This window comes from Zasmidium cellare (genome assembly GCF_010093935.1).
Source record: "Zasmidium cellare ATCC 36951 unplaced genomic scaffold M409scaffold_71, whole genome shotgun sequence".
Classification (NCBI taxonomy): domain Eukaryota; kingdom Fungi; phylum Ascomycota; class Dothideomycetes; order Mycosphaerellales; family Mycosphaerellaceae; genus Zasmidium; species Zasmidium cellare.
The window spans coordinates 71364-90622 of NW_022987015.1; the positions used below are offsets into that span (position 1 = coordinate 71364).

General features: G+C 51.8%; 9 protein-coding genes across 9 annotated transcripts; 4 read left to right on the forward strand and 5 right to left on the reverse strand.

Annotated features, from left to right (window-relative positions):
- Window positions 1-41: 41 nt before the first annotated feature.
- On the reverse strand, window positions 42-2743 carry M409DRAFT_30743 (uncharacterized protein; the record flags this gene model as incomplete). Its single annotated transcript, XM_033810063.1, has 4 exons — window positions 42-601; window positions 659-810; window positions 859-892; window positions 1942-2743. 4 exons carry the CDS (start codon window positions 2741-2743, stop codon window positions 42-44), a joined length of 1548 nt encoding a protein of 515 aa, XP_033659674.1.
- A 504-nt stretch (window positions 2744-3247) lies between these two features.
- On the reverse strand, window positions 3248-3814 carry M409DRAFT_61373 (uncharacterized protein; the record flags this gene model as incomplete). Its single annotated transcript, XM_033814729.1, has 1 exon — window positions 3248-3814. The coding sequence occupies one exon, from the start codon at window positions 3812-3814 to the stop codon at window positions 3248-3250; it is 567 nt and encodes a 188-aa protein (XP_033659675.1).
- Window positions 3815-5462: 1648 nt separating this feature from the next.
- On the forward strand, window positions 5463-6145 carry M409DRAFT_61374 (uncharacterized protein; the record flags this gene model as incomplete). The annotated part of the gene is made up of 3 exons (XM_033814730.1): window positions 5463-5591; window positions 5644-5684; window positions 5734-6145. 3 exons carry the CDS (start codon window positions 5463-5465, stop codon window positions 6143-6145), a joined length of 582 nt encoding a protein of 193 aa, XP_033659676.1.
- A 413-nt stretch (window positions 6146-6558) lies between these two features.
- M409DRAFT_71478 (uncharacterized protein) lies at window positions 6559-8287 on the reverse strand (the record flags this gene model as incomplete). The annotated part of the gene is made up of 3 exons (XM_033819188.1): window positions 6559-6719; window positions 6782-7848; window positions 7887-8287. 3 exons carry the CDS (start codon window positions 8285-8287, stop codon window positions 6559-6561), a joined length of 1629 nt encoding a protein of 542 aa, XP_033659677.1.
- A 1507-nt stretch (window positions 8288-9794) lies between these two features.
- Window positions 9795-12293, forward strand: M409DRAFT_30746 (uncharacterized protein; the record flags this gene model as incomplete). The annotated part of the gene is made up of 5 exons (XM_033810064.1): window positions 9795-9872; window positions 9965-10196; window positions 10310-11502; window positions 11553-12150; window positions 12223-12293. The coding sequence occupies 5 exons, from the start codon at window positions 9795-9797 to the stop codon at window positions 12291-12293; spliced, it is 2172 nt and encodes a 723-aa protein (XP_033659678.1).
- A 365-nt stretch (window positions 12294-12658) lies between these two features.
- On the reverse strand, window positions 12659-13004 carry M409DRAFT_30747 (uncharacterized protein; the record flags this gene model as incomplete). The annotated part of the gene is made up of 3 exons (XM_033810065.1): window positions 12659-12699; window positions 12762-12848; window positions 12923-13004. 3 exons carry the CDS (start codon window positions 13002-13004, stop codon window positions 12659-12661), a joined length of 210 nt encoding a protein of 69 aa, XP_033659679.1.
- Window positions 13005-13348: 344 nt separating this feature from the next.
- M409DRAFT_30748 (uncharacterized protein) lies at window positions 13349-14251 on the forward strand (the record flags this gene model as incomplete). The annotated part of the gene is made up of 1 exon (XM_033810066.1): window positions 13349-14251. One exon carries the CDS (start codon window positions 13349-13351, stop codon window positions 14249-14251), a length of 903 nt encoding a protein of 300 aa, XP_033659680.1.
- A 670-nt stretch (window positions 14252-14921) lies between these two features.
- M409DRAFT_30749 (uncharacterized protein) lies at window positions 14922-15698 on the forward strand (the record flags this gene model as incomplete). Its single annotated transcript, XM_033810067.1, has 1 exon — window positions 14922-15698. One exon carries the CDS (start codon window positions 14922-14924, stop codon window positions 15696-15698), a length of 777 nt encoding a protein of 258 aa, XP_033659681.1.
- Window positions 15699-17033: 1335 nt separating this feature from the next.
- On the reverse strand, window positions 17034-17531 carry M409DRAFT_30750 (uncharacterized protein; the record flags this gene model as incomplete). Its single annotated transcript, XM_033810068.1, has 1 exon — window positions 17034-17531. One exon carries the CDS (start codon window positions 17529-17531, stop codon window positions 17034-17036), a length of 498 nt encoding a protein of 165 aa, XP_033659682.1.
- Between the last annotated feature and the right edge of the window lie 1728 nt (window positions 17532-19259).

The window sequence follows — 19259 nt, forward strand, 5'->3', positions numbered from 1 at the left end:
ATGATATAGTACTCAGTCTGTATTCTCCATGCCAACTTATACTATGAGTCGGGCACCCCTTCCACCTGCCATCTCCTGAGCTGATCTGTCGCTTTCTGCCTCATATCTCTCTGATCCAAGAAATGCGGTCTGGCTCGTCGGTGAGCAGCCGGCACACCTCTGTGCTCTAGACCTTGCTCGTCAAGATATTCTTCCTCAGCATCCATCATATCTTTCCATTGCTCTTGCAATTTTGAATAGTGCTCTTCTGATCCATGCTCAGACCCATGAGCTGCAGTTTTGCTGTGGTTCTGCAACGCAAGCGCAACGACCACCATCGCCACAGTCAAGCCTTGAGCGAAAACCCTCGCTTGCACCAGCTTTTGGGGCTTGGTCAAGTATGGATTACGATTCAGCAGATTCCAAGACGCTCCCAAACAGACAGCCCAGGAGCCGAAGACAACAGAGTATTGGTTCCTCGTTGCCCAGTTGCCTAAGCGTTGAGAGAGCGGTTGTTGGCGATACAGCTCCTTCTGCAACGTATCGAGGTTTTGGTGGTAGGCACGATCAGGATGATGTAGCGCTTCGTATCTATGCGACGAGTAGTCGGCCGCTTTGACAGCTGTTTTGGAGCATCAGCCTTTGATCAACCCTTTCAAGACTGCGCTGTGCAACTGACCTCCAAACGTCCCAGCACTAGTGATCATATACCCTCGCCATGCAAGAGTGATGTTTCGGAAGCCTTGAAAGGAGCGCGAGGCCAGGTATACACAGAGCGCTCCTGCTGAAAGTCCCACCAACCCTCCAATTACTCCGCCTTGGAGTGTGGCTCTGGCATATGTTAGTAGATATCCAACACTTGATGAGACGAGAGTGTACTTGTAGTGTGCTTGTCGTTCGCCTTGGCTCAGTACTTTTATGTCCTTCAGCCGCTTCTGTGTCTGGTTCAAAGTGTTGTTTGGCTCGATACCGTTGATTTTTGTGGAATGGGATTGTCATTGCTCTCTTCGTGGCACTGTATATACTGGTATGAAGACGGAGCATTTGACCCACTGTTTCGTCATGCTTCTTCGTCTTCGGTGATAAAAAGCCTATGCTCTCGGCTTGGACAGTCTATAGGGGAAAGTGGTATGGCTTTCAGGGTCTACGCCCTACTCTACAGCATATTCCAACTGTGCAATCACTCGCCCCTGGCTTCCTGTTTGGGTATCATGCAGCGAGCTCCGAGCGTCCGCCCCTTTCTTAACATGCCGCGTTCAGTTTTGTCCAGGTATCTGAAAATTGTTCTTCTTTTGAACCTCCAATTCGAAGTCCCAATTGCAGGACGACTCTACATTCGTCACTGGACGAAGTCTATGGCAAGGCATAGCATTCAAGCATAGTGTCAGTGTAAAAGTGTAGAATTCATGCTCTACTGAAACAACGAAAGTGCAGAAGTCCTGCCAATGGCTCGCTTGTGCTCCTTCACCCGTTGCTTGCGCATGAAAGCCACCACAATCTGTCACTTATAGAATCTTCTTTGTGCAAAGCTTCAACTCAATCACTCAGCGCCCATCAATGTTGATCCAGCTCGATCTGTACCCTTTCCACAGAAATTTCAACTTTGGCTTGCGAATTTTTCGGTCTGTTCGTCGGTAATGACATGTTCCAGGTGTGTGAATTGCACAACTGCCTGGTCAAGCCGTGGCAGGTATTGCATGACAGACAGGAAAGAGACTGAGTTCATAAAGCAAGCCGTAAGTATCAAGCCTTCGAGAGACTTGTGGCGGTGGATGAAAGAAAGAAGAGTGCCAAACATCATGTCAACCGAATGGAACATGAGCACCTTGATCGCCGGCAGCGTCATCTCCATCAGCGCTGCGAAAACGGGAGAATCCTCTATCCGGGAGGGGCGAATGGCTCTCCGGGTCACAGCCAACCTGACCTCGAGGCTTTCGAGTGAAGGCAATGTCGCCAACATACTCGTGAAGTACTGCACATTTGAAGTAGCAGCACCAAGGTGAGTGTCGCATAGATAGAGGCAAAGACGTCTCGGCGAGGCGAAGGCTTGTCGGTACAAATTCAGCTGACACGGTGGCAAGAGTGCAAGCCAGATCACTCGCGGCCCCGCCATCTCGATGCTTTGAACTGAAGGCATTCCGATCCTAGTCATCGCGGCCAAGACCAGTTCGACCGAGGGGTTTGCGAGTTCGGGTCTGAGCAAGACGTCTCGCATCACCTCCGCTATGTTGGCAATCGAAGGCCCGGCCTCGCCTTTATCGAACACGGGAACCTGCGTCGAGGAATGAAGCTCTCCGAAGATGATACGGTTGAGCTTGCCGTGCAACTTGAGCTCCAACAATAGTACCTCGATGTCTTGCCGTTGCGTCTCGGGGTCGAGAAAGGGTTGATGATCTTCCCAGAATCGGTTTCTCAGCCAGCGCATCAGCATGAGTCGCTCAGTGGGCTCGATGTGGAGAGGCTCAGTAGTTGTGTGTGGGTTGGCGATTTTGTCAATGAAGAAGGTGATCTCGCGGAGAGCGGGGCCAACTGCTGGGTGCCTTGCGAAGTCGATTGCCATTTTGATGCTGTTTGGACTGTCGAGAAGAAACCCCGCATGCCTGTAGTAGGTGCGTGTGAAGTGGTGTTCAATCCTTCGGGCGATGGTAAAGCAGGTGAGCTGAAGAGAGAAGATGTCTCGAGTTGGTAGTTCGCATGCAATCGCCTCGATTAGCTCCGGCGGCAATGCATCCAAGCTCGGTTTCGCTTGCGTGGCGGCAGGCATCGTGACGAGACCTGTGGCGCTGGGTGATGGGTCAATGAAGCAGCGACATACTTCCGGTACTTGTTTAGTGTTGCATGGTCAAAATTGCGACAGCAGCGGAAGTTCCAGAGAAGCAAGATTGAGCGGCGCCCTGACCATGACTGACTCACGCTAGCAGTTAGCGTCGTGAGCTGCCGAGCTTTCACATGATAGAAAGGGGCACATGAATGTTGCAGAGATGAGGCCGCCAAAGCACCGAAGATGGTGAGAATGCAACCCGCCCAGAGGCATAGAAGTGAAATGTTGCGTCTTTCATGTTTTGCCGAGCCATGAGGAAAAGAATGAAGAGATGGCAGATTGTCAGAACAAAGCCGCCAACGACTTCTGGGACCTTCTCAAATACTCCAGTATCGTCTGGCCTAACACTAAGTATCCAATAGGCTCGCATTACCCTATAGTTACACTCAGAGCCGAATTGTATCATCGAAGCTTGTTAGAGGCTGGCAGCATCTGTTGGGGATGCCCCTAAGACTCCCGGTACATCTTCTCCATGAACATGTCTGTCTGCACATCATCGAGGCCGGTACCAGCTTTGATAGCAGCGCAGGCACTCTCCTCCTTTCCGTCCATCAGACAACATTTGCGAAATTCCAGACGGCGAAGTCTTTTGTTCTTGCGTACGAAACCCGACAAGCTCTCGGCATAGACCTGGGAGCCTTCTACGCCAAGAGACACTAGACGGCGAAATGTGCGCCCCGTCAGGAATAAGAACATGGCTATATCCAAGCTTGTGCCGTCGTCGCGACAGCATCCCCGCGAGCATGAAGTTGTTGCGATGAACAGGTGTTCCAGTCGTGGCAACCTAGCCAGCATCCGCGAAATGAGGTCCTCAAGCCGGCAAGTTGGCATGGGAGGAAAGCCACATTCCAATGGCTCCATTCGTAGTGAGACGAATCCCAAGGCTTTGAATGATGTATATGGTCGCAGGCACTTGAGATTATACCATTGACTGAATAAGACGCCCTGAGTAGCCGTTACATCAAGGACTTGGATCGTGTTCAATTCGGCATCTTTGATGGCTTCGATCACCATGTCAACGGTCCTCGCGCTGAAAGCGATAGGAGTTGGTATAGTTTCTCTGGAGCGCACAAAAATTGATCTCCAGCTTCCACTGGTGTTGCTGATATTGCCGATATCAAGTCCGTTCACGAACTGTATCTCATGCAGTTTCCGATATGGCCTTAGACTTGCGAAAATAAACAGCAGAAGCCGTCTTGCATCCGATGGGGAATACAAAGTCAGCTCTCCAAGACCTGATGAAAGCGTCGTTTGCGCTGTCAGGGGATTCCCACGACGTGCCACTTTCTTTGTGATTTTGCGACGACTGTGTCCGCTCCAACCATTTGGTTAATGTCAATGACCAGCTTCTTGATTTGAGATCCTAAGCCTGGATGCTGTGCCACCTGCAGCGCCTTGTTCAAGCTTTAAATGCTAAAAAGCAAGACCCGCCTGGTCTTTACGTATCTTTTCTGGAAGAGATGGGATGAGCTGGACTCAAACTTTCGACATGCCAGTCGCCATGCCCCAAGGTCGTCCAAGCTCATGTATTGGGCGATCATCTCCAGTAGCTCATCCGGCATTTGAAGGAGTGCAGTAGGAGACCGCTTTACCGGCCGGTACACGATATGAACCAACTCGTAAAGGGGCCTTTGTCGCCGGCGTGAGCACTCATTTTGGCATTGATCAGATTCAGGAACAGAGTTGGAGCACCCCATCTTGACTTGTGAGGTCCGGCGTCGTAAGGCAAACAGTTGATATATTAGAAAACGACCGTTCAAATGATCCGCTGGGTAAATTCACCAGGGTGTCATGCAGGAATGCAAGTGCTGCGAATTTGAATCGAGAGCCAAGCATTTGTGAGAGTGTGGGCTGGGGACCATTCACTCACCTCTCCTGGCTTTCTTGGCATTCAGCAATGGAACTTTCAGCACAAACTTTGCAAAGTAGTCATCAACGAATCATGCGATATCAGCGACGCGGCATGTTCTGACTATAATAAGCTCAAGCCTTGCTCTTTAGAGTAGAGGCCATCTGACCTTGGTGCAGCTATCGACGCCGCTCCTCCGGGCCTACTTTGTCTCTGGACCCGTCCCTGATGATTATCGTACGCTCTTTTCTGCTAACTTGAACTTATAGCAAGACAAGCTTAGAAATTATCGTACGGAGGTCGTGCCAAGGGTGCTCCAGAATGATATGGCTGTCATTCCTTGAGATATTGCACATCTGTGATGTCGTTCAATATCGGTGAGTCAGGTGTGTCGTCTTGATGGTCCAAAGACGTCAAGATTGGCCTTCTCCGCGTGAATTTGGTCAACGAAGGCTCTCGCAGCGTTAAGTTTTCTGACTGCTGCCGTCTCCTTTCACAGCCTGGTCTAGATGAGCAGGAGTTGAGTCGGTTTGGTGCGAAGTAGATTCACACATTACTTGCGTAAATAAACAAGATCTGTGAACAAAAGACTCTTCACATATTCACGAGCTGAAAAGGCGTTGTCGGATCTCGGGCGTCATGCTGCGTCGAGTGAATATTCGCCACCTTCCTGCCAAAAGCCCGTTTGAAGTCTTGTTGCCGCTGCTGTTTCTTCACAAACTCAAAGCATCGCAGGGCGCCAGCTGGAAGATCTCCATCTCTTCATCTTCGTCCGTCTTCACTTAACAACAAACGACCAAGCAACTAATCAACATGTCGCACCTCTCTGCCCGACTTGTTGCTCTTACGACTCGCAAGGTCTTCGAGCGCTTCGCGAGCCAAGGATTGGCACGAGCAAAGGCTGGAAATGTCGGCAGCATCGTTACAATCACGAAGTCAGAGGTGAGGAAGAGACTGCTGGTGCAAAGAGAACGCAGACTTACGATTGACTCAGATCTTGAAGCTGGGTCGATTCATGGAATTTCGACTGCAGGAGTACGTGAGCATCTCTCTCCAATGGATGTTGCTGATCACTATGTTACAGCGAGCTTGTTCTCCAACTACCAAAGTCGGACCCCTTCGAGATGCGCAAGTCTGTGTCGCTCGAGCTCTCAGGCGCTGCCAACGGCTCCAAGGTCGTCCACGTCTTTGAGAATGGTGCTATCAAATCATCTAAGCAGCTTCTCGAGGAGGAGACCACTCGCGACGGCAGGGAGAAGCGTCTCAGCGCCCAAGAGAACTGGTACCCTCACCTTGACCAGACCAACATCCGCGAAAAGGCGCTCAGCGACATGCTCGAGGAGTTGGAGCACTTGAGGGCTGCCGAGACCATCACGCTCGACGACAAAGAGTTTGGCAAGTACAATGCGATTATGCGGTATGAGGAGGTCCTGAGGGAGCAGAAGAATGCTCGAGAGATGGCGAAAGCTGCACTATACGGCAACGGAAAGCACTAAGCGAGTGAACTTGAAAGGGATGGAGAAGTCGGGGCGAGGGGTGAGGAAACAAACAAAGACAACACCGTCAATGGATGCTCGTGGAGTATCGTCAATAATTGCTTTTGTTAAATGTTTTTTGACGGCGAGGCAATGGATTTCGCACAAGCGCAGACCAGACCGCTAGATGTTGTTTCCTGTCAGATGGAAGGTTTTGGATGATGGGATTAGGCAAGGGCCCTTGAAGACAGTATCGAATTGCCTTTGCCCTGAAGACTAGTAAATGAAAACCAAGCGAGGGGACTCGCTGCATACACTCTCTAGCCTTCAAAATCTCACGAGACGATGGCTTCGTCGTGGAGCCCAGCATGGCCGGCGGTCGGTTCAGCAGAAATTGCATCCGCCATCGAAAGCTGTGACCGTGCATTTTGCTTTCAAGACAAAGCCTTGAGCCTGGTGTAGCACTGTTGTGGAGAATGTGTCAATCCGTCCACAGCTTTGAAGGATGAAAGCGCCGGAGGAGTTGGCAGAAGCTCAAAGTTCCAGATAACAAGAACCAGCATGATTCGAAGCTCCAGGTGTGCCCACTTTCGGCCTGGGACAATCTGGTCAGCATTTCTGTTTTGATCAAGGCAGCAGCACCTATCTTGCACTCACCAAAGCAACTTCGAGGTCCTGCACCGAATGCGTTGGTCGGGCCAGCGTGTTGATGGAAGTTCCCATCTTTATCCAGCCAGCGCTCTGGATTGAACTTGGAGGGATCATTCTTCCATGCTGGAATCTTGGTCTTACCATCTTGGCTACTTTGACTGCGTTTGTACTCGTCGACAGGTAAATATTCCGTCAAAAAGCCAGGTCCGTTGTTGCAGAGAAAGACACCCGTTCCTTCAGGAATGTAGTACCCGAGGATCGTGGTATCTCTCAAGGCTTTGCGAACAGTCGCTGGACCAATGAGTCCGAGTCGCGGGCATTCCTCTATGACACCGTCGAGATATGGAATCGAAGTACTAGTAATCTCTTCAATAGTTGGCAGATCGTTGTCTTCAGCCGCTCGTTTGAAGCTGCTCTTTAAAACGCGGCGAAATTTAGACTGGAGCTCTTGATCTGCCGTGAAGAATTTGATTGCCCAGCAGAATGTCGTTGAACTTGAATCTCCGCCTGCAATAAGGAACGTAAAAAGTTCATCTTGGATAGCCTGGCTAAAGAGCTCGGGTCGTCGGCCCTGCTTCTGCGCCATCCTTATTTCCTTCGCCACCACCAGCTCAAGGGCGCACTTCAACCCGACCATGGCTTCAACGTCGCTGTCTCTCTGGTCGGAGTTCTCCTCGCTCGCATCCTTCTGTTCGGAGAACTTCTCGCTTGCATCCCTTGACTTGCTGAAAATCAGGTTGTCCTTAGTTCTGCGAGCACTTATCAGGCTGGGGCGCATATTAAGAGCCAGCCAATGCGAAAGGTAAGGGGTGGGCGAGTTGACCGGGATAGACATCGATTTCACTAGCGTAATGATCGATTTGAAGGCAACAGGATCACCAGGCTCCGGAAATGTTACAGGCTTGTCCATGTCCAATAGATCGATTTCCTTCAAGTCTGCTAACAACTTTGCACGAGTCTTGTTTGGTCCAATTTTAACGCGAAAGGTAGCAGTCCAGATGATATCCAGGGTATTATTGTGCACATCTTCTGTCGCAGAGAATGGCCGACCCGCTGCTAGCCGTGACTTCTCTCTCTCCAAAGGTCAATCATACTCCGCATTGTGTACCACATCTGCGGCCCAGCTACCTCAGCTAAGAAGGTCGGAGACATAGTGTCACTCACTAGCCGTCTGTGAGCATGCCACTCGGTCCCGGTCGGCATACGTCCATGTGTCTTTGGCAAGATAGGTTTGAAGATCTGACCGAAGAAGTTCGATCGATCGAAGTCCTTTGCTCTACGGGTCATAATATCGTACGCTTCTCGGGGTTCATTAACAACGACCCAAGGCCTTCCTATCGGCTGTACGAAGATTTGAAAGACTGGCTCTTTCATCTCCTCTGCCAATCTCGCTAGGTAGCCGAAGATATCTCCGTGTTCTACCTTATGTTGGAGCAAGTCGACGGCATCTCCGAGAATACGTTGGGCCGACTTCTTGTTATAGGGAATGCCGGGCAATGGACGTGGTAGCATTGCTCGATAGCAAATGTAGCCGATGATTGTGACAGCTAGAGCTGCGAAGCCAATTGTCGAAACCGACGTAGCGGTCGCCATATTGGAGGTTGACGATTGAGAGGTCGTGGCGAACATGAAGAGAAGCACGAGGCAGCAGCAGACAAAGCAAAGACAGGCCTGGCCAAGCTCACATGTATTCCGTTACAAGTTTTACTTGCGCCACCGGGTTCTCGATTGTCAGCATTAGCGTCGATAGGGCTGACCGCTGCAAAGGGGAGGAAGAAGGAGATGAAGCATGTTCTCTGACCGTTCGAATCGCGGAATTCTTCGCAGTGTGATCGCGGGGGTCATATTAGTGGCAGGCAGCTTTCACAACGATCCACGATTGCAATCTGTCAAACAGGATTGGCCTGAATACTTCGTCTATCCTCTAAAAGCTAGCCATTCGCATAGGAACTATCATTGAGGTTCATGAAGCCAAAACCTGGACAACCTCATCCATACCTCCTGCGTTTACTGCAGTGGTATGATGCTTTTGTAGGACCTCAGCCTCGAGGACGAACGCTAGTAAGCTCACTGGCCTAAGGAGTAAGTATCTGTTCCTTTTCGACGCTTGCAATCGGCAGCACAATACGCGGATTCCATGCTCCTTCATGGACTCGATGAGCTCCTTGGCCGCTTGGGTCGCCGAGCCTGGCCTGGCAGGCACATTGAAACTGCGTGCTCCACGTGCCGACATCCAAGATATCATCTGTCTTCTGAGCCTGCAAAATCCTCCAGCAATAACGTAGGTTGCGTCACCAGCGAGCCGATGTGGTCTCCGTGGGGCAGGAGTTGCGCTGAGGCTGACATTCGTCTCGAGCTCAACCACTGCGGCCCTCCTACGCCGCGGCAACACCAACACTTCGAATGCCAACTTGATCTCGAACGCAGAACATACCAAGGCCTGGGTTTCCATGTGCAGAAGAACGGGTGAGGCTCTCATGCACAGCTCAAAATCCCGTTGCCGCGATTCCTCTGAGCGAGCAGATAGCGGGCGCCGAACCCTCTCAACAGACCGCCACACTGGTCATCGAGGCGCTGGTATCCAAACTGACAGACATGTTTGCTCTCCCTCAGTCTGAGATCGACCCAGCCGGCGCCTTGAAAATGGGAGTGGATTGGTTGGTGGCGGTGGAGCGGCGAAGTTGGCTCACATCGAGCGCCCGAGCGGACATTAGCATCTCCCAGCTTCTTGAAAGTCGTTCGTTGAGTGATCTCGCGGCCAGTGTCGTGGCGCTGAAATGAAAGGAGGTGTAGATAATGTCGTGGAGGCGAAGTATATGTACGCGCTCTAACCGTAGTAGGAAGCAACCACTTTAGGCAAGTTAAGCGAGGCCTCGGTGATCGGAGATAAGCAAGCACGAGATAGCTCCAGCATCACTAAACATTGGATGACTACACCTCTACTACTTGCTTCTTGTCCCATCAAAGCAATACTCAAATTGATTGAATTGACTGTGGACTTCTGGCTAATATATACAGAATGTCTGCATCAAGAGATGCCTTCTCGCCGGCAGCGTCGTGGCAGACGGAGGAAGACGATGACGACATGGACTTTGAGGTGAGATATCGATCTCGCTGACCGTTGCGGGTGTTGGGCAGCATTATCGCAAGATGAGGCAGTCTATGTGGATGGCTAATGTCTGTCTGTAGCTCGCCAGCAGTGAAGTAACGCCGTCAGCCGAGGAGGACGATGAGGAGGACGATGCCGGAGGCGACACGACGCTGTACTTCGATGCCGAGGAGGGGACGTTCCGAGATGCCGACGGCGATGAGATTACGCTGGAGATGGGTACTGAAGAGGAAGAGGAAGAGGAAGAGCAGGACGGAGAGCAAGAAGATGGGAGCCAGACGCCGCAACAGCAGAGACCGCAGACGATCACAAGTACGTCCCATACACCACAGCGGCCAGCAAGTCGGCTACAGCGATTGAGCTCGGCTACGCAGACTCGCGTAAGTGGCGATGATGCAGAGGACTGTCCCACTGATACTCGGTAGTAACCCAGCAGCAGATCCTGCAACTTCTCTCGCACGCCGGCATCCGCGGCATCTTCCCTGGAGGCGTCACCACACGATCGCAGGCACGGCGGCAGCATGTGGAACTGGGCGCGGATGGCGAGGAGGAAGACGACGAGGAGTCATATCTGGGCTACGGGGCGAGCAGATCAAGGAGACGAGCGAGAAGAACTGCGGCGGGAGATCGATATCCTGCCATTCCCTCAGAAGAGGGCAAGAAGCTAATGGAAAACGGCACATTCGGCAGAAACGACAGGTGTCAGCATACCGCTTGTGGATCGCCGTACTCGCAAGAAAGCCAACGGAAGCGGAGGAAGCTGGCCAGGCGCATGTTCGATCGCGAGATGGGCGTTGAAAACCGTGGTCGTGCCAAAGCTCTCAGCAGTCTCGCCTCTCAAGACCTCATCCCCGGCTCCAAGGCAGATCTTATCATCAATCTCAACGCGCGATGTTATTCTGGTCAATTCTCCGAAGACGGCAGCTTCTTCTTCGCATGTGGCCAGGACTTCAAGGTACGTATGTATGACACGAGCAACCCTTACGATTGGAAGTACTACAAGACGGCCAACTACTACGGCGGGCAATGGACCATCACAGATGCCTCTCTCTCACCAGACAATCGCCTTCTCGCCTACAGTAGTATACGAAGTCAAATCTGCCTGGCGAATACCGAACAAGGCGACATGAGCGAGCCACAGATGCTGGACTTCAGCGACATGGGTTCAGGTGGCCATGGTGGAGGTGGTGGTAGAGGCTGGGGACGGCATCACGGCCACTTTGGCATTTGGTCATTGAGGTTTTCTGGAGACGGCGGTGAGATAGTAGCAGGAACATCCGACCAAAGCGTATATGTCTACGACCTCGAAGCCCGCCGCAGCATCCTACGGATTCCTGGACATGGGGACGATGTGAATGCGGTGTGTTTCGGCGACAAGCTTAGTCCACACATTCTGTACTCTGGATCGGACGATACCACTCTCAAGGTGTGGGATCGAAGGTCGCTCTCCAGCATGAGGCCAGCGGGTATGTTCCTTGGCCACACCGAAGGTTTGACATATATCGACAGCAAGGGCGATGGCAGGTATGTTATCAGTAATGCCAAGGATCAGACGTGCAAGCTTTGGGACCTGCGCAAGATGATTAGCACGGATGTTGGAGAGAGAATCAACCCTCAGGTGAGTGCCGTGTTTCTGCAACTCTGACTTCAAGCTGATAGCTGTCGCAGGACTATACTACCAACTTTGACTACCGCTTCTCGCCGTATGATACCGACGATCACACACCTCACCCCCACGACTGCTCTCTCGTCACATTCCGCGGCCATCGCGTATTGAAGACGCTCATCCGCTGCCACTTCTCTCCGCCTGGCTCAACCGACGGGCGGTACATCTACAGCGGCTCGCATGACGGCAAGATCTACGTCTGGAACCTGGATGGCACTCAAGCCTCTGAGCCCATCAATGTCCTCGCCGCCACCAAGAACTCACGACCCGCAAGTGATGAGCGTTTTGTCGATCGATACGATTACTACGGCCATGGAGGAGTGTGGAAGACTATCGTGCGAGATTGCTCATGGCATCCATCTGCACCTGTCATTGCCGCCACATCTTGGAATGGCTGGGATCACGGCCTTGGAACGTGTACAGTGCACAGCTGGATCGACGGGGCAGAGAACGATGAAGTGGCTGGCGATGAAGAGGAGTGTGCGAACGGCTCGGCGTATGCCAAGGCAGGCAGTCTGGGAAGCAGTCCGATGGGCGCCAGAGTCACTGCACAGCTTCAACATGATGCACGCTACTACGGCCGGCATGAGGGCGGTGCAAGTACGAGGCGGACCAGGTTAAGGGATCGAATGGGGTTGGGTGCGCTTTGGGGTGGAGATGACGAGTGACTAGAGGAGGGCGAGTTCAGCGAGGCGCAATACGACGACATGAGCGATGAACAAAGCAGTGGGGGAGAAGAGTGATGGGCAGGGCACAATCTACGACAGATGAACACGATACGGCGTTTGGAGAAACGGAAGCTCACGCAGTGGACCATACTGTATATATGACATCCCCAGATGGCATGAAATGGATGGATTGATGGCTGGTCTTTATTCTTCCCAATTCGCGAATCGTACACATCCTCTCGAGTCGAAGCTGGTGCTTTAATTGGCGCCCCTTGTGCCGCCCACCCTGCGAACGCCGCGCTATGCCATTTGTTGTGACAAGTATGCCTCAAGAACCGCCAACTCTCATCTCCCCTCGCCTCTTCTTGTACACTGCCTGATCCTCCCCACAAGCCGTCTATGTCTTGACCGCAAGTCTCACTCTTTCCTCTGATTCATGTCTATGCGCCACCAACCAAGATGTTGTTCACGGGAATATGGACTGTAGAAAGCGCGGATCACGTCAGTCTCCGTCCCTTTCTCATGCCAGCGACCGATACGTACTCAGCTTGACAATGTATCCAATCACGCCCATAATGAGGAACCCCATGCCGACGGCTTGGCTGATTCGGAGGAATTCGCGGCGGTCGGCTAGGAAATCATCAGCACCAGTCTCATACTCACTGTCTCTGCGCCCCTGAAAGCGGTATTGTTCGAGGACGTACGCTTGCTGCAGCGCGTGATGAAGCCCCTGCCGTCCTTGAGGAATTCGCGCGGCATTTCGAGGAGATCCTTGGCTTGGTCCATGGTCGGCGACTGATTTGAAGGGGTAATTTGATTGAAATTGGTTGGGGAGTCGGCTGTTCTCGTGGATTGTCGTGGTGTGGTGGTGTTGTCAATGTTCTGGAGATTCGATGGAGGACAGCTGTCGGAGGACAGGGATTTAGGCTTGGCGTAGCCCTAGCGGCGAGCTTATTAAGCGACACGTGATGCGCAATCTGGACTTCACTTCTTGAATTTGCTGGGAATAGTAGACAAATACATATGCAGTACAGCATCGTCACTTACGGGGAAGGTGGATGTCACATGGTCTTCGACAATCGCATACCGGATTCAGAACCTTCCAATTTTGCATTCGCCGACACACAACAATGGCCACCTCAAATGGAGATACGTCCAATCGAATACTCAAGGTCCTCATGCTCCACGGCTACACACAATCTGGACACATGTTCGAGATCAAGACCAAGGCACTGAAGAAATCGCTCGAAAAACACTTCCCTCCCGCCCCCAAACCGGGCCATCTCCGACAATTCCCCGGCGGCATCGAACTCATCTACCCTACCGGTCCCATCCGTCTCAACCCCGCAGACGTGCCTGGCCACGATGGCGATGGCCCGTCAGATATGATCGAGGCCTACGGGTGGTGGAAACGGAAGGGTGAGGACGAGCCGTACACTTACGAAGGGATCGAGGTCGGACTTGATACGATTGCGACGGTGTTGAAGGAATCAGGGCCGTTTGATGGTGCCTTGGGCTTTTCGCAAGGAGCTGCGGCGGCAGGCATGGTTGCTGCGCTGTTGGAGCCGGGACGACGGGAGAGTTTCGAGCAGCATCAAGCGAAAGGTGGAATGCGATATCCAGACTCTTTCACCAAGGACTCCGGGTTCATTGAGGAATGTATACATCCTCCGTTACGCTTTGCGGTGTCGTACTCTGGCTTTGGCGCTTCGACCCATGAGCTCTACAAGGCTTTCTACGAACCGAAGATTCAAACGCCCATGATGCATTTCATTGGAAGTGTGGACACTGTCGTTTCTGAAGAACGGTCGTTGAGGCTGGTGGAGGCTTGTGTCGAAGGACAAGGCCAGAAAGGCGGTGTTCAGCGAGTGGTGTATCATCCTGGTGGACATTTTCTGCCCAGCAGTCAGAAGCAGTATGTCGCTGCATTGGTAGGTTTCATTCGAGAGGCGCTTGGTGAGCCAGTGGATGGATCTGGAGCGGCGACACCGAGGCAAGAGGAAAAGGTGGAGGATATGGATGTGCCTTTTTGATGGCTTGCTGAAGAGGTTAGTCGCTCGAGCATTGAATCTTGAATTCGCTCACGGGATACACACTTCTAGAAATCATACAGCTAGAGCAGGATTGACGATTTGGCTACCCGAGTTTCCGTCATTACAGCGACTTCATGAAAATATGATGCCTCAGGCATCTGTGCATAAACCAGCTCCCACCAAAACGCCGGCCTTCTCAGCCCCGCCACAAGTTCGAGCAAGTGCTCTGCATCCGCTTCAGCGCAACTGGAGTTGACATGCAAAGGGAGGAGATCAAGGTTCGTCGGAGCCAGAACGCGGCTGCTTGGTCCTGGCAGACGACGGATTGAATTTTACGGACCTGTAAGGCATCAACGAAGATCTGCATGTCACTCCACGCCGTTGGAAGTTGCCGCGGCGACCAGAAATGAACAACCACCTGTGCAGGTCATGCATCGCCTGCTTTGGGGGAACCGTACGTCAAATTGATCTTAACGGAGCTCAATTTTACGTCCACCATGCGACACCCAGTGGCTTCGCCGACGCTGTTAAAGAAGGCTGTGAACTCTGCCAGGAATTCTGGACGAAGAGCAATGATTCGAACATCTCCTGCTCAGGTGATCTGTGGAAGGGATCGGAGGTTCACTCAATGGACGACGTTTTCACTTGCGTCAGTCTCACGGCATTCACCATGGACCTACACGGCGTGCTTCTCAAAATGATGGACAACGTTGTCGGCCCCAGACTACGATCTTTGTACAGGGTCATTGTGCCGGAAAAGAATATGCTGCCGTCTGAGGCTTTTCTGAAAGAGTCACAGGCCGGAATTTTGGAGCATGAGACGACAAAGTCGCATACGGGAGATCCGACTGTCATGAGCCAGCTGACAAGATGGATGGAGGCATGCAAGTCTCATCCTCGATGCTCGTCAAACACTGTCACTCGCCACCTTCCGACTCGTCTCATCGACTTGAGTCCCCCTACCGGCATCGACATGTTCCGGGTGTGGTCCACTACTGAGGACTCACATGTCCCATACTGCACCCTGAGCCACTGTTCGGGTGACGGTAAAGGCATTTTGAAGCTGGAGAAGAGCACCTTCGAGAGCCTGTACGCTGGTAGAAGGAAGGCCGCCTTGCCACTTACCTTCCGGCAAGCCATGACAGTCTGTCTAGAACTAGGGATTCGCCACATATGGATTGACAGTCTCTGCATCATCCAGGATGATACGTCGAATTGGGAGTCAGAATCACAGAGAATGAGCGACATCTACGCCAATGCCCAATGCAATATTGCCGCAACCGCCAACGCACATGCTCACCTGCGCCTATTCCGAGAGCGAAGCCTCAACGTCATACGGCCAATGCAAGTCGACATTTCTGCAAAACCACATGGATCGCTCGACCTGCCGGCTGGAAGATATAGCTTGTTTGATCTTCAGCTCTGGAGCTCCAATGTCAAGGATTAGCCTCTTAATAAGCTAGCTTCGGTGTTTCAAAACCGATTATTGTCGCCAAGGGTGATCCACTTCACGAAGGATCAAGTCATATGGCAATGTACCTCCATGACTGCCACCGAAGCTTATCCTCACGGCATACCTTCAGACCTGATACCGCAATCTGGGGAGAAGGTGTTTCATCGACAGCCGAGTGAGACATCCTGACTTTGGCAAGCACCGTGCCAGTCTGCCGGCTCGTGCCAGATCTGTACAGAATGGGCCTTGTTGGTTCAAAGGTTCAGCCAAGGAAACCTCACCTTTCTGGACGACAGGCCCGTGGCCGTGATGGGACTTGCCCGACATGTTAGACAGCTGATCCGGGATATCTATTTCTGGGGTATGTTCAAGAACCATCTACTGCGATAGCTGTGTTGGATCGACCTCGGCCTCAAGGGCAAGACCATTGGAGACGCTGTCAAGAAACCTTCGAATCGCGATTATCCTTCTTTCTCATGGCTGTCCGTAGATGGCGAGATCAGGACATCAGGGTGGAAGATCGGCGTCCATCCCTGGCTGTGCGACATTCTCGGGTTTCTGGGCAAGGACAACAGTCCCGTGAACGACACCTCTCAGCCCAGACGTTTGAGAATCAAGGGATCTCTTATACCGGCTCACGTGCAGATACGCATCATCGAACGAGCAGCTATGAACAAAAGAGAAGTTCTGGTCTCCAACATCAGCGAAGGGCTACCTCACGATAAATTCCATGTCTTTCCCGACTTCAGTCGACAAGAGGGTCCTTCCATGGTGCAAGGAGTCAAACACTTTCTACTGCCCCTTTGTCGTCAGACAGATTATAGCACCAACCACTCGGTGGCGTGCCTGCTGCTTGAGCTGGTCGGAGAGGCTGATACCGATCCGACTTATCGACGGGTCGCATTCGTTAACATTGCAGAGAGCGATATTGGCGAAACTGATCATGAGGAGGCGAGGAAAGCTTTACTGGCCAAATACTGGGTTGATAGCGGCATGATTCTAGTTTGAGGATGCTATCGTTGGTCTCGAAAATCAGTCCCGCTTCGAAAAGAATGGGTTAGTGGGACTTGAAAGCGCCTAATGGCATTCGCAGCACTACGAGCATCGTTTCAAGGGACACGCACCCATCTTCCACTGTCACGCAGATTGGACTACCTGGAAATTGTGAAAAAAGCATAACATTGTCTCGGTACGAACGGAGATATCGTCGCCTGGATGCCAGCAAACGTCAAGCTCCCCTCCTCCAAATCACCATTCAATAATCCACCGCCTCAATCTAAACAACTGGTACTCGCATGAAAGCTTGATATCGAGCCTTTCCTTATACCCTTAGGGACTGGGTGGCCCCGGAGCTGCATTTCCCTGGACGGAGGTCCCTTGAAATACCAGCTTCCGATTGTCGATCCGCCAGCCCTGATGGCCCTGGGAAAGATCGTCTACGTAGTAACCGAAGAGCGTCGTGAGATTGGTCCCAGCCTCAGCAAATAGCGACGCCTGGAAGTACGTCGTGCTGTTGGCTTTCTTCCCGCCAAGCGTTGGGAATCCATGGTCGATGTCGATGATCGTGGTGCCGAGTAGATGCTGGGTGCGCAGACCCGTGACTGACTGAGCCAGGCCGGCTTGAATCGCAGGCAATCCGTTCACATTTGAAAGGAAGCCGGTGTAGTTGAGGTGCGCGTTGGGAGAGAAGATCTGGTCTAGTTGGGCGAAGTCTTTCGTGTCGATGACTGGGGCGTAGCGGTGGAGTGTTTGGTGGATGCGTTCCCAATCGGTCAGCTGTGCAGTGCTGAGTCCAGCGAGGATGATGAAACACATGGTTAGACGCATGATGGTGGGCGGTGAAGACCGGTTAAGGGCTTGATGATGTCGTAGCAAGTGTCGGTGAGATCGAAGGGTAGATGATCAAGTGGTGTGCGGGTCTTAATAAGTTTATGAGCGGCATCAAAGAGATGCTCAAAGAGATGCATGAGGCTGAGTTCGCAACATATTAGCCCAATGACGCACCGGACTGTGCCTCCTGCAGCACAGATGATGGCAAGTCAAAGCTTGTTTTCAACATTGGAAGGACAAAGACTTAATCTGGAACAGCCATAGCCTTGGAATCTGCGAGGACCGCAATAGCCTTCTAGCCATGTTAATGTGCACAGCAAGGCCATCAACGTAGACTGTTGATGTATAAGCATTCGATACATGCTCTGGAGCGCTACATTGCAGGACACCAATCCATAGGTAAGAGTCGAGGTGGGAAAACCGCAGCTGTTTCTTGTTATAACTAGATCAAAAATCTAGCCGTGTAGATAGAAGGACTGCGTGCTGGTAGCTAGTGGTGGCTATTACATCCCTCTACTGTACTCATCGAAATGCATTCGTCTATTCGAGGTCCGGGGCCTTCTCCCACTTCGTGAACTCGACAAATCTATCTTCCGTTGGTGCACTTATTGGTACCATGGTCGGCTACGCACTTGCCGTTGCTTCGATAAAGGAAGAAAGCAGAAGCACAACTCAAGATGGTCGACTACTTAGTCCCAGTCTGTGGGTCTTACGTCAACCCGGGAAAATTGCTGCTATTTGCCGGTCTGGTGTTTGAGACCGTCAATTGGTTGGGCGGTTTGGAGCCTCCGGAAGTAGAACGTGAAGAGAATGTTGTATCGATGGAGTCATTTAGAGGACCTTATTACTGACTTCACGCATGTCAACTTCGACCTAACAGACTGCGCTGTTGATTTTGGTTGGCTTGGGTCGATTTAGTCGCTTGCTAAAGACAGGTGTTGGCTATGGAAACCCTTAGATACAATTTTTACGTTCCACCCTGGTCTCTCTAGCAGAGTTGCTGGACTGTGGCTAGCACTCATTCTGTGATTAAGAGATACCCGTCTCAACTACCTTCTTGAGACTATAAAAGCTACTTCTGCCCAAGATCCTGGCAACTTTCTAGCTTCAAGGAAGATGTTTCGACGAAAGTCTCGTTTGGTGCTACGTGTGGACCTATTCTCGAGAGGGCTGCTGCGAAATTCGCAACTAGTGATTGCCCAGAGAATACTACAAGGTTTGGCCGGCAACAATAGATTAAACGTAGAAACATGGATTATAAGCTCGGCCAATTGCTATTGCAAGGCTGATCACGTTCTTTCCTCTCCGCTCGCGTGATCATAGGAAATTTCGCCTGACGGACACTCTCTGCTCGTCCTGGACTCCATATATCCATCCAAGTTCGCACCGCTTCTGGCTATGAAACTCTCGCCAGCATCGTCGTACTCTTCCTCATCTGCTCGTCTGAAATTACCCAACAAGTATACTGGAGGCCGCTTGGCTTCATGCCACTCGGACCCGATCTGTAAACTTGGAAGAATTTGGCACAGATCCTGCTGTGTAGCTTGATGATGTCTCTTCATGAAGCTGAAAATTATTGGCAGAATGTGTTAGCACAGGTCATGCGCCCTTGATTGGCTTTCTTTCGCTGCCTTTCACGAGAGGGAACCCTTTGCAAGGCTGCCCCAACACTTCCATCAAGGGTACCAAACTATTGAGACGTAGCGTCACGCTAAGATGCGTGGT